The sequence below is a fragment of the Euleptes europaea genome, chromosome 5 (genome assembly GCF_029931775.1).
Source record: "Euleptes europaea isolate rEulEur1 chromosome 5, rEulEur1.hap1, whole genome shotgun sequence".
Classification (NCBI taxonomy): domain Eukaryota; kingdom Metazoa; phylum Chordata; class Lepidosauria; order Squamata; family Sphaerodactylidae; genus Euleptes; species Euleptes europaea.
Window position 1 is genome coordinate 55,557,493 of NC_079316.1, and position 13,571 is coordinate 55,571,063.

General features: G+C 43.6%; 2 protein-coding genes across 3 annotated transcripts in view; one reads left to right on the forward strand and one right to left on the reverse strand.

The window, feature by feature from the left end:
- The window catches only part of PCGF6 (polycomb group ring finger 6), a 49,050-nt gene that overhangs the window by 24,218 nt on the left and 11,261 nt on the right, over nt 1–13,571 (reverse strand). The window contains exons 2-3 of one of the 2 annotated variants that reach the window (XM_056849811.1): nt 4,810–4,842; nt 13–112 (exon numbers count right to left, since the gene is read on the reverse strand). In XM_056849811.1, the coding sequence (XP_056705789.1) occupies nt 13–112; nt 4,810–4,833 (124 nt within the window). In that variant the 5' untranslated portion in view covers nt 4,834–4,842. Of the gene's footprint in view, nt 1–12; nt 113–4,809; nt 5,083–13,571 lie in introns of those variants that run through there. The other variant, XM_056849810.1, reaches the window with a different exon arrangement.
- Nucleotides 7,864–13,571, forward strand: part of TAF5 (TATA-box binding protein associated factor 5) — a 14,759-nt gene continuing 9,051 nt past the window's right edge. The window contains exons 1-4 of the mRNA XM_056849808.1: nt 7,864–8,395; nt 10,568–10,802; nt 11,887–12,202; nt 13,448–13,571. The exon at nt 13,448–13,571 is cut by the window's right edge and continues 40 nt beyond it. Coding sequence (XP_056705786.1) covers nt 7,864–8,395; nt 10,568–10,802; nt 11,887–12,202; nt 13,448–13,571 — 1,207 coding nt within the window. The remainder of the gene's footprint in view (nt 8,396–10,567; nt 10,803–11,886; nt 12,203–13,447) is intronic.

Consider the following 13,571-nt stretch of genomic DNA (forward strand, 5'->3'; position numbering starts at 1 on the left):
AGTAAAACTTACATGTATGAAGACACTCAGTGATAGTTGTGGCATCTATGAAATACCCCTTGCAGATGGAACACATTATGTATGGTGTCAGCTCAGACAGATTAATCATACGCTGTAAGCAAACAAGATATTTGTGTCAGAATTTGTTTAAGGTTTGCATGCTACTTTCACAACAGATGTTTAGAAATGCTAAAAAATTGCAGTTATTATACATAGATCCACTCTCCCATTAAGCATCTGTCTCTACAAGAATAGAACTTCAAAAAACTGTAAAGCGATAAATGTAGGCACAAAGCACCGATCTCTCAATCTGCTGTAAAGGCATATCGCCCTTATGCCCAGTTTGCAGGGAGATGCTTTCCAGATGCAATTTCTGTGCTGAACATAACAAGAAGCACTTCTAGAAATGTCCCATCTCCAATAAACAGGTCATACTGATAGAGGCCTCAAGTGATTAAAGCCTCAAGTGAGGACAATAACTGCAAATATAGATAGGAACGAATTGCAGAGGGTTGCACATACGCAAGGAAAGATAGTTCAAAAACTTAACAATGGGAGGGAAACAATCTTAAATAAGCTGCCAAGAGGAAGGACCTGTGGTCTAAGGTGTCTCTACACTAATGCACAGAGCATAGGAAATAAGCAGGATGAACTAGAACTGTTAATAGTACAAAGCAAATATAATAGGCATTACGGAAACCTGGTGGGACGAGTCTCATGATTGGAATGTATTAATTGAAGGGTATAACCTATTTCAGAGAAATAGAACAAATCGGAACGGGGGAGGAGTAGCATTATACATTAGGGATCCAGGTCTTAGACACTGGAACCTAGCTTGAAACCATCTGGGTAAAAATTAAGGGGGAGAAAAATATTGATATCATTGTGGGGGTATATTATAGACCCCCAAGCCAGACTGAGGAGTTAGATGATGCTTTCCTGGAACAGATGTCCAAACATTCAAAAAAGAGAGATGTAGTAGTAATGGGAGATTTCAATTATCCTGACATCTGTTGGAAGGCTAACTCTGCCAAAACAACTAGGTCCAACAAATTCCTCACTTCCCTTGCAGACAACTTCATAGTCCAAAAAGTGGAAGAAGCGACAAGGGCAGAGGTCGGCAAACTCATTAGTCAAAAGAGCCAAATATCAACAGTACAACGATTGAGATTTCTTTTGACAGCCAAATTTCTTAAACTATATAGGTAGGTACACTGTTTATTAACTTAATAAACTTTAATTAAAGTTTTAAGTCTTAATTAAACTATAGGTACACTGAATAAAACTTGATATCATACTTAATAGTGATCTTATTTATTGATAAAAAATAAATTGTAAGTCCCTGCCATTTCCCCCTCCCCGTCCGGAGTCCTCGTCTGGAGGCCTGGTCTACCGCCATAAAAGCCTATTGGTAGACCTGGCCTCCGGGTGAGTCCCATTGGGAGGCCAGGTCTACCCATTGGCTTTCTTGGCAGTAGACCTGGCCTCCGGAGGCCCATAGAAGCCAATTGGTAGACCTGGCCTCTGAAGGGGGACTTTTTCCCCTCCTCAGAGTCCAGGTCTACCGCCAAGAAAGCCAGTGGGTAGACATGGCCTCCCAATGGGACTCAGCCGGAGGCCAGGTCTACCAAAGGAAGCCCACCCCGCCCAACAGCTGATAGGCGGGGGGGGGGGCCAGGAACCACCAAGCCGCCCGCCCAGCAATCTCGCGGCTAGAGGGGAGGGGAGGCTTTAGCCTCCCAACCATTGAGGGCAAGGGAAAGGGGGACCCGGCCATTCTCCATGGCGGGGGGGGGGGAGAGACAGCGCGCCCGCTCGCCTGCTCTCTCCCGCTCTCTCTCTCTCTCAGGCGCGCCGGCTCCGCAGCCGGCTGCCGGCGCGAGCAGGCGCGAGAGCAGGGGCTCCGAACCAAGTTCGGAGAGCCGCACTCAACGGGCCAAAGAGCAGCATGCGGCTCGGGATCCTCAGTTTGCAGACCCCTGGACAAGGGGAACAGCCATTTTGGATCTGATCTTAACCAATAATGATGACTTGGTTTATGGGGTAGAAGGAGTGGGATCTTTAGGTGGCAGTGACCATGTTCTCCTGGAGTTTGTTATACAGCAGAAAGGAAAAGCAAGAAATAGTCAAACATGTATTCTAGACTTTAGGAAAGATGTATCAATAAATTTAGGGAACTACTGGGGGTGATCCCGTGGGTGAGAATATTGAATAAGAAGGGAGTACATGAAGGATGGAAAATTCTTAAAAGGGAGATATTGAAAGCGCAATTTAAATCAATTCCCAAGAGGAGAAAAAAAGGTAGAGGTTTGAAGAAACCAGGGTGGATGTCTAAAGAACGGCCGAACTGCATCCAAGAGTGTTAAAAGAACTGGCTGAAGTGATTTCAGAACCACTGGCAATAATCTTTGAGAATTCATGGAAAACCGGAGAGGTTCCAGCAGACTGGAGGAGGGCTAATGTGGTCCCCATCTTTAAAAAGGGGAGGAAAGAAATCCCAAACAATTATTGCCCAGTCAGCCTGACATCAACACCAGGTAAAATACTAGAGCAGATAATTAGACAGTCTGTAAGCACTTAGAAAGAAATGCTGTGATAACTGACAGTCAACATGGTTTTCTCAAAAACAGGTCATGCCAAACTAATCTCATATCTTTTTTTGATACGAGTGACAAGTATGGTAGGTGAAGAGAATGCTGTAGATGTAGTGTACCTTGATTTCAGCAAAGCCTTTGATAAAGTCCCCCATGATCTTCTTGAAACAAAGCTAGTAAAATGTGGGCTGGACACTGCTACTGTTAGGTGGATTGGTAATTGGTTGACCAACTGAACCCAAAGGGTGCTCATTAATGGCACAACTTCATCCTGGAGGAGTGACTAGTGGGGTACCACAGGGGTCTGTCCTGGGACTGGTACTATTTAATATTTTTATAAATGACTTGGATGATGGAATAGAGAGCATGCTAATCAAATTGGCAGATGACACCAAGTTAGGAGTAGTAGTTAATACCCTGGAGGATAGGGTCAGAGTTCAGAATGACCTTGATAGACTGGAGAGCTGGGCCATAAGTAATAAAATGGATTTCAATAGGGAGAAGTGTAAGGTACTTCACCTAGGCAGAAACAACATAAGGCACAGGTACAGGATGGGAGAGAGTTGGCTTGACAACAGTACATGTGAAAGAGATTTGGGAGTCTTAGTGGACCACAAACTGAACATGAGTCAACAGTGTGATATGGCGGCTAAGAAGGCCAGTGGAATTCTGGGCTGCATCAATAGGAGTATTGTGTCTAGATCAAGGGAAGTAATACTACCACTGTATTCTGCATTGGTCAGACCTCACTTGGAATACTGTGTCCAGTTTTGGGCTCCACAATTTAAGAAGGATGTTGACAAGCTGGAGCGTGTCCAGAGGAGGGCGACCAGAATGGTTAGAGGTCTGGAATCCATGCCCTATGAGGAGAGACTTAGGGAGTTGGGTTTGTTTAGTTTGGAGAAGAGAAGGTTGAGGGGAGACATGATATCCATGTTTAAATATCTGAAGGGATGTCATGTTGATGAGGGAACTAGCTTGTTCTCTGTTGCTCCAGAGACTAGGAAACAGAGTAATTGATTTAAACTAATAGAAAAGCGATTCCACCTAAACATTAGGAAGAACTTTCTGACAGTGAGGGCTGTTCGATGGTGGAATGCACTGCCTCGGAGGGTGGTGGCGTCCCCGTCTTTGGAGGTCTTTAAGCAGAGGCTGGATGGCCATCTGTTGGGAATGCTTTGATTGTGGGATCCTGCATTGCGAGGCAAGGGTTGGGGTCACTGGGGATGTAGGGGGGAGGTAGTTGTTAATTTCCTGCATTGTGCAGGGGGTTGGACTAGATGACCCTGGTGGTCCCTTCCAACTCTATGATTCTAGGCCCCCTGCACATTTGGAGTACATACAAAAAATAGGGCTTTTGACAGATGTCATCCTGCCAGTCCCCTCCCTCTCTGCACAATACACACTAGTGGAATTTAATGCATCTGTAAACAGAGAGCTTGTTCAGCTAGCATCATGCCAACATACATTGAAAATGGTGCCTATACCAACACAGAAATATTTATTACTCTTTTATCCCACCATACCATCAAGAGGCTCAAAGCAGCACACCAGCCTTATGAATGCCACTCCAACACACGCCCTGGTAACATCTAGATTAGCCTACTGCGATGTGGCCTGTGAGGGGCTGCCCTCGAAGACTGTTTGGAAGATACAACTGGCATAGAAAGCTGACTAGAGAGTCATGGAGACTTTATCACTCCTGCTTTGGGTGCTTCCACCATTCAAGCTGGTGGCAATCCTGAAATAGGTTTTTTAGTCCTTATGGAATTCCCATTTAGTCCTTGTGTTTGTTCCCTTCTGCCAGTAGGTGAAGACTTCTCTGTTTTGTTTGGCATACCCTCAACGACCTTCTGTCCTATTTACGTGAATGTTTATGTGTTTGTGCTTAGGCCAATCGTTTTTATTTTATACACACATTTTAAAATGTATTATAATGCTTTGATGTTTGCTGCCTTGGAGACCCTGCCCCGGGTTGACAGGTGCCATAAAAATGTTAAGTGACAGCAACTTGCACGCGGGAATTCACAGCTCAGTAGGGAGTCAAACTTGTGTTCTTTAAGCTACATCCAAGCCCAACTTTCTGGCAGCTACCGGACTATCCTGGCTGCTACATTTGGCGTAAGGCATTCTGGGTGGTGCTGCTTGACCACAACCTGCCCTGACACCCACCTCCCCAAGTGCCCTGAAAGTGACATGGTGGGTTTTGCGTTACCTCATCTTCATCGTCCGAGTCCATTGCCCCCTCCTCCATCCCAAAGCTTCCAAAAGGCTTCCCACGCCCCCTTTCTAAAGCTGCTTCTTCTTCTTCTAGCTCTTCCTCCTCCTCCTCTTCTTCCATCTCTTCGTTCCCCTCACCACTGGACTCTGAGCGGCTTCCCCTCTCGAAGCGGGAGGCCGCTCCGGAGCAACCAGGCGCTTCCGGGACCTCTTCCTCGTCCGCCTCCTCTTCCAACCCCTCACCTGTGAACCCTTCCCCCATTTCCATGCCCCTGAGAAGAGCAAACGCGGAGGCCGTTTCGACCAGCAAGTGAGGAAACTCTTAGCAAATTGCGCTTTCCACCCCAAACTCTCTGCTTCCCCCCATCAATCGCTCCTATTATTTCCCCCAACCAAACAATATGAACCTGACCGGGAACCGCATGCGCAAAGCCCGTTAACGCGCGCACGCTTCCAAGAGACCCGCCTTTCAAAAAGAAATCTATTATCTCTAAGCATTCTGGGAAATTGAGTTTTTTTTTGGGGGGGGGTGATGGGGAAACGTGACCATTCTCAGCGCAATGACCGTTTCAGCACCTTCTCTCTGGGTGCAAAGTTCCTTGGAGCCGATTTCTGACATAAATACACACATTATACACGGAATTTAACGCCGGTGAGTGCCTAATAATGGCTTTGATGATGTGCAATTAAGATGATTAACCTGCGTGTAGCCAGGATAATCCCTCTGCAAGTGAAAGAGCCAATGAAGGGTTTTATAACGTCCTGTCCGAGACTCGAATACAGAACAATAAAAATCTAAGCAGTTGATTAAACAAAATATTTGCTGTGTATTTTTGTGTCTGTATTGCGACGGCCAATTATGCCAGAGGGAAAAAATGGCTGGCTGACTAGTTGTTAACAACCAATAATTGAAATGGTTTTTTTTAAATGCCATTTTAATTTTACCAGACAGAACTGAATTTTATTTATTTATATTCCACCGTTCTCACTGGGCCTCAAGACAGATTACACAGAGTCAATATGACTACTGATCACATAATACATTATATGAAGTATGTAAAATGATGTCTTGATTAGATTTGCAACCTTGTCCTACTCATGTTTACTTGAACCAGCTTCCATGTGGGGCCTGGAGATCTCGAATTACAACTCATCTCCATATGACATGGAGAGAATGGCTGCTTTGGAGGGTGGACTCTATAACATTATACCTCAATGAGGTCCCTCTCCTCCCCAAACCCCGCCCTCTCCAGGCTTCACTCTCAAATCTCCAGGTTTTTTCCAACCCAGAGTTGGCAGCCCTAAGTGAGGCTTACATACCCTTTTATACCTAAGCATATGTTGAAGTTCTATATGCACCAAAACGCACACGCACACACAAAACGGTTAAAGACTAACCGTTAACTGAGTGAGATTTCTAAGCAATAGTGAGTGGAACCGGTCTTGTGCCTGGGAGATGTCAATGAGACGTAAAAGTAAACATATACAGGTTAACGATGTTACTTGAAAGGGTACTATTGACCTTAAGGGGACCTCCATCCAGTGTAGGACTGTGAATGATCATTTCTAGGGAGTAAACGATGATCTACAGTGGAACATACTTGCGAGTACATGCTTACGGCGGAGCAGAGAGTGGGCTGCCTGTCGGTGTATGAAAATCCCCTTTCGAGTTTCAGAATTCTTGATCAATGACACTTGAGAATTCCGGTGACAATAGCTGTAGTAAAATCTATAAATTTAAACTGTTACAATGTGTGTACTTTAACAAGGCAGAAATTGAGCTCTGTCTATACCTGCGACCCTAATCACATTTATTTACGCAAAAGGAGACATTGGAAGCAATCAATTTACTTCTATGCAATGCACTGAAGAAGAAAGCCCGATTTCACAAGAACCAGAATGCCCTTCACCATAATCCTCAATGTATACAGAAGGCTTTAAACTTATTCTAAAATCACGGACTTTACAAACTCCTCCAACGTGTACTCAGCAACACTATCTTGGAACAGTTAATTCTATTGTCGAAGGCTTTCACGGTCAGAGTTCATTGGTTCTTGTAGGTTATCCGGGCTGTGTGACCGTGGTCTTAGTATTTTCTTTCCTGACGTTTCGCCAGCAGCTGTGGCAGGCATCTTCAGAGGAGTAACACTGAAGGACAGTGTCTCTCAGTGTCAAGTGTGTAGGAAGAGTAATATATAGTCAGAAAGGGGTTGGGTTGAGCTGAATCATTGCCTTGCAAAAAGTATCAAAGGTAATGTGCTAGTCATTGTCCTGTCAAGATAATGTGCTAATGAGGGTGTGGTATGTTAATATGGAACCATTGTATCCTGAAGTGATCTGTTAATGTGTGAAATCCAAAGCAAATCTGAATGGCTATTGTTGACTGTAGTCTTTGTTAGTCTGGAGGTTTTCAACTATTTTGTCACATTGCACAGAGAAGCCATTGAAATTCATAAACATCAGCACAACTTTAACAGAAAAGAAGAGAGTTTAAGAATGAATAAGGCTTGGCTTCCTGTCCTGAAAACCTCCAGACTAACAAAGACTACAGTCCACAATAACCATGCGGATTAGCTTTGGATTCCACATGTTAACAGATCACTTCAGGATACAATGGTTCCATATTAACATACCACACCCTCATTAGCACATTATCTGGATACTTAACAGGACAATGATCAGCACATTACCTTGGATACTTTTTGCAGGACAATGACTCAGCTCAAACCCAACCCCTTTCTGACTACATATTACTCTTCCTACACCCTTGACACTGAGAGACACTGTCCTTCAGTGTTACTCCTCTGAAGATGCCTGCCACAGCTGCTGGCGAAACGTCAGGAAAGAAAACACCAAGGCCACGGTCACACAGCCTGGATAACCCACAAGAACCAGTTAATGCTGTCTTTCAGTAACAGCAACCGGAAGTGCCGTAAAGCACTACCCGGACTGTCGCGAAGCACTCTTGGCTTCCCTTTGAGGGACTATGCCCTGGCTGTCGTAAACCCGCGGGCTGCCTGAGTGAGAGGCGAGGCCGCTGAGGTCCGGTATGGCGGCTCTGCCGGAGGAACCAGCCGAGGCGGTCACGGTGAAGCCAGACCCCGACGCGGGAGCTCCGCCGCCGCCTCCTCCACCCCAGTCCCCGGCGGGCGCCGCTCCCGCTCCCGCTCCCCCCTCCGCCGCTGCTGCTCCCCTGGCGGAGGGGGAGGCTGCGGGGGGCGCCAACGAGTCGAAGCCCCCGGTGGTCCCCAGCGTTGCGCCGGCCGCCTCCCAGCTCCCCACCGACCGGCAGACGCTGCTGGCCGTGCTGCAGTTCCTGCGGCGGAGCAACCTCCGCGAGTCCGAGGAGATCCTCCGCCGGGAAGCCCGGCTGCTCGCGGATGAGGTCGCGGCGGACCCCAGCCTCTCGGCGCCCGGGGGGCAGGCGGCCCATGGCGGGGAAGGGCAGGAGCCCGGCCTCGGCATCGCCGGGCCCGGAGAAGCGCTGCTCAGCTCCGTCACCTTCGGGCAGCCGGGGGCCGCCGCCGCTCCTGCCGCCGTCACGGCCCCTCCTGCGGGGCCCTTGGGACCCTCCGGGAAAGGTGAGTAGGCGTGCGGACCGCTCCCGAGAGCTGTTGGTGCCACCTGGCTTCCAGGTGTTTTGCCCGGGAGGTATGACAGGCGAGGTCAAAAAACACCACATAGCACAATTCCTCACACGCGCGTAACGGAAAGAGCAAACCTGTCCGTTGCAGTCGCATAGGTTTGGGTTTGCAGTGAACCTCTTCCTTACCGAACCTTAACTTTAAAGCTGAGCAAGATTCCTGAAAGAAAAAATGAGTTGCTAACTTAGAGCTTTATTAACGTCGGTTCTGACATTCTGCAAAATAATTCATACTTTCTTGTACTTCCCGCTTTTATTTAGACGGCTTACAATATGACAGTGAGGTGTGGTTCAATAACAGAGTATATATTTTGCATGCCGAATGGCTTCTTTGGTTCTTGTCGGTTATCCGGGCTGTGTAATTGTGGGTCTTGGTATTTTCTTTCCTAGGAAAGAAAATACCAAGACCCACAATTACGCAGCCCGGATAACCTACAAGAACCAATGGACTCTGACCGTGAAAGCCTTCGACAATATTTTGAATGTCTTCTGTTCAATCCCTGGTATCTCCAGGTAAAAGCTCACAGGTTAGGAAGGACCTTTCTCTTCCTGAGGCCTTGAAGAGCTGCTGATAGGCAGAATAGATAATATTAATCTAGATCAGTGGTTCCCAAAGTGGGCAGTGCCACCCCCTAGGGGGTGGTGGGAGTGCCTGGAGGGGCACTAAGAGGCAGGAGAGCAGCAGGGGGCGCGCTAGAGGTGGGCCCCTTCAACTGTGCTGTTCACTAATTTACAATAGATCAAGCTATGGCACCATGCTGGCAAATTTGGTGGAAGCTATCAGAATTTTTTTCCAGACTTTCAAGAGCTGGTACCACTGGATCAAGTTCATCAGCTTTGTTGAATAGATTTCAACTAAAAGGTTTTAATTTGATTTTGAATAGACGTGCAATTAATTGTTACTGTTTTGAAATTTTGGTGTTACCTTCTTTAGTGAGTCATGCCAACCCCTATTTTGAATGCTTTTTATAGGATAGGGGGCGCTGGGGTCGAGTTTGGGGAACCAAGGGGGCGGTGGCCCGAAATGTTTGGGAACCACTGATCTAGATGGAGGGATGGTCTGACTCTTTATGGTAGCTTTGTATGTTCCTGTGTTCAATTTGAAATGTACAGATAAAAATCCATGTAAAACTGCTGCCCGTACAAGTAAACTCAAACTTTTAAAGAAGGAGGCACAGAAATTTCAGGCTTTGTTAATTGCTAGTATTTTTAGGGCATGAGTGGGCCTGTTTTGCAAGGTATTTGGCTAGTGTTGTTACTATTCTGTTTATTTAAAAAAACATTTTATTGCTTGAACTGCTTTTACTCTGTTACTTGCTTTTGGTTCCAGTTGTCTGTGAGAAAGATGGGCCTATAAATACTTTAAATAACTAAATAAAAAACAAAAAAAAGAGGAACACTATAGCATCAGGTTGAGAGCAGCAACAGTTTTCCATCAGAGCTGGCCTCCCTACCCCTTCTTCATTTGAACTTAAATTAAATTTGAACTTCATTTGAACCCGCCATGGACCTGTCTTCAATAAATGGATGGCAACTGCTTAATAAGAATCTGATTTTAAATTTAGAGTGATATATGTTTTTATGTACTATGGTTTTATTGCATTGTATCAATTTGATTGATGTTAACCGCTCTGAGCCCAGCCTCGGCCAGGAAAGAGAGTTTCATAGAAGTCGAAATAATAAATAAATGCCTATCCGAACTAAGTAGTGTGAATCCCCATGCCTCGATTACGATTTCTCAGTGGATGTTCTTAGCACTGAAGAACCTGTAATATTTAATCAGTTAGTTAAGGATTGGATATACTATATTAAGGAATTTCATTTAGATAAAGAATCTGGTCATAACAGTTTTTCCAGCATCACCAACATAATTTTTATTATTTCCCTTATGTATTCTGGACAACTCAGCTTTACCATAATTATATCTGGAATATGATAACAAATGCTATGTAAAAGAAATCAGGCTTTAAATTATGAATATATACTGTCATCCTCTCAATCACTCTTTTTAATGAATTTGAGTGGGACTTCCAAGTAAACGTGTTTAGGATTGAAATACTACAATACAAAGTATAAGCATTGTTTACCCTGATTTGTTGATGCTTTGCAGTTGGTGTCCTCATGGAAGATCAACCAGATGTGAGTGCAGTATTGTCTGCCTACAACCAGCAGGGAGACCCAGCACTCTATGAAGACTATTACAGTGGACTGAAACACTTCATTGAATGTGCTCTGGACTGTCATCGAGCTGAGCTATCACAACTTTTTTATCCTCTCTTCGTGCACATGTATTTGGAGCTAGTCTACAATGGGCATGAAAATGAAGCAAAGTCCTTTTTTGAAAAGTAATATAATTTTGTACATGTAATTCCATTTTGTTTTCTCACTTTTAGATAGCTAAATCTACTGTAGATCTTCAGGTTTAATGTAAAGCTCTTCAGGTTTAATGTAGAACTATGTAGTGATCTGGGAGCTGTGTATGTAGCATTTTTCTGTGTGGTTATTTTTCAAGACAGGCATCAGGAACACAATATGCTTTCTGAACCTATCTCTTGGGAAGGGAAGGAGAACCAGTAAGTGCCCAGGGCTTTATGTTGTGGAGGCTGTAATAGATCTCATATAACACAATTAAGACATTCCCAACCGTTTTTGTACTATAGATACTTATTTTATTAAAATATTTATATCATGCCTTTCCCCATGGCTCAAACTCGCTTACAAATCCAATTTAAAACATACAAAATGCAATTAAACCCCAAATAACTCTCCTCCCCCGGTACTAATTAGTATTATTTTAAAGCAAATCACTTGCATATATACTCATTTGCTTTACTTGTAATTCTATACATATGAAATATAAATGCTTACTCTGAATTGATAAAAGTGTTATCAGACCTGAAATATGTTTCAGGTCTGATAACACTTTTATCTATGTGCATTTTTCTCTACTTGTTACACCTCGTTTTCTGGACTAAACTAATGGATAATAGTGGCGGGTTTTTGCGCTGGTAAAGGGGTTTCAGTAGTGAAATACTGAAACTGTACTGTCTCCTATTATGGACAAAATTCTGACCATGCACTTCATTGTGAGAAAGGGCAGGAAGGTGCTATCTATGCCCAAGGCTGGAAAAATCCCAAATGCCTTGTGATTTTAGTTCCAAATAATATTATGTAGATACTTAGGAACCTCAAACATTTTTTGGTTCATCTAGTTTTTGGGCTTATACCAAGTACTGCTGCTAATGAAGGGCTCTTAGCTGTTTCTTTTAGCGGCACCCACAAATCTCAAACATGGTTTTCTGTGCTTTGGTATAAGCAAATGTCTGTGGTAAGTGCCTACTTATGGCTCTTTCAAAATGTTTTGAGGAACGTACAATTCAAGTTGTTTATGAGACGGTCATCTTTTAAGTTTATAAATCCTTCTTCTAGGTTTCATGGAGATCAGGAGTGTTATTACCAGGATGACATGCGTGTATTATCAAGTTTAACCAAAAAAGAGCACATGAGAGGGAATGAGACAATGCTGGATTTTCGAACGAGCAAGTTCGTGCTGCGCATTTCCCGTGACTCTTACCAACTCCTGAAGAGACACCTTCAGGAAAAACAGAATAATCAGATCTGGAATATTGTTCAAGAACATCTTTACATTGATATATTTGATGGAATGCCTCGCAGTAAACAACAAATTGATGCTATGGTAGGAAGTCTGGCTGGCGAGGCAAAACGGGAGGCAAACAAAGCAAAGGTATGAATCTGATAAATAATATAGTTCATAATGTTGTTTATGTTTTGTCAGGGATAAGTAGGTTGACTGGCCAGTGAGTTCTTGACTGCTGTGGTCTCACGCACATAGCAACGTATACTTTGGTTCTAGTTAGATGGATCAAATGAAAGGTGGTAAAACAGCTTGCTCAGCTCATCCTCATGGATGTTGGCTCCTTTGTTATCATGATCTTGACACCAGTTTGGCCCTTGGCTTTGGCCAGTGTAATACAGCAAGTTGATGGTTAGCATTACTTGGGATGTAGAAATTTAATTTTGAACAGGCTACAATATGCTTAAGACTTTTCACAATCCCCTTTAGAATATAATTTTAGTGAACTGCCTTATCACTAATGGTTTTGATACTCACTGGTGTATTCTGTAACCCAAGAAATGAGAATTTTAAACTTTAACAGTCATGGCTAATTGTAATATTTATTCAGATGTTAATAAATTTAAATATGGCTAGTTAGATCATTGCTTTTCCTAAACTCTGGGTTGCACTCTGTGAACGTTGTAGATACATTGTATATGTGCGTATACTAGGTTTCTGTAATTTTATCTTCTGAATGGTACCACACCTTGGGCTAAGTTGGATGTTGGACACTGAATTTTTTAATCAACTGTAATAAGAGGTGTTTTAGAAAGCTCTGGTGTATACGTAAAAGCTCTCCAAATGCATCAGCTCTCGGGCTGCAATCCAAAGACCACATTACTAACTATGTACACTTTAGAAGAGAGCTTTAAACTTGTATTTCTTCAACAGGAGTTGCCTTCATAGCATGGCAACTTTTTTAAAAACTCAGGAGAGCAGCAAAATATATCTGTGATGTGATATGCAGGGTATAATAGACTACTGTATTTCTTTAAACTATAACAAATCTTACAGGGTATGTGCCTGCCCTTGATCACACCTGAAATATCCCTCTAGATTGTGGTCTTTCTATTTACTTAGATATTATAATTTGACTTCACTTTGACCTGATGCAAATGAAATAAGGGAATTTCATCACTGACATTTGATTGTTGGTTCTTAACTAGATACCATTAATACATAAGGTAAATGAAAGGTGTACATAATGTAAATAAAAGGTTCAGTAAGAAACATGCAAAATTTACTTTTAAGCCATTTAATGACTAGTTGGTTCAGTAGAAAGTATTATCTCACTAGTTCTTCATTTCACTAAGCCTATTTTTATACCATAAAACGTTGTACTTTGGCTTGCAGGTCTTTTTTGGCTTATTAAAAGAACCAGAAATTGAATTGCCTCTGGATGATGAAGATGAAGAGGGGGAAAACGAGGAGGGTAAGCCGAAGAAGAAGAAGCCAAAAAAAGACAGCATGGGATCGA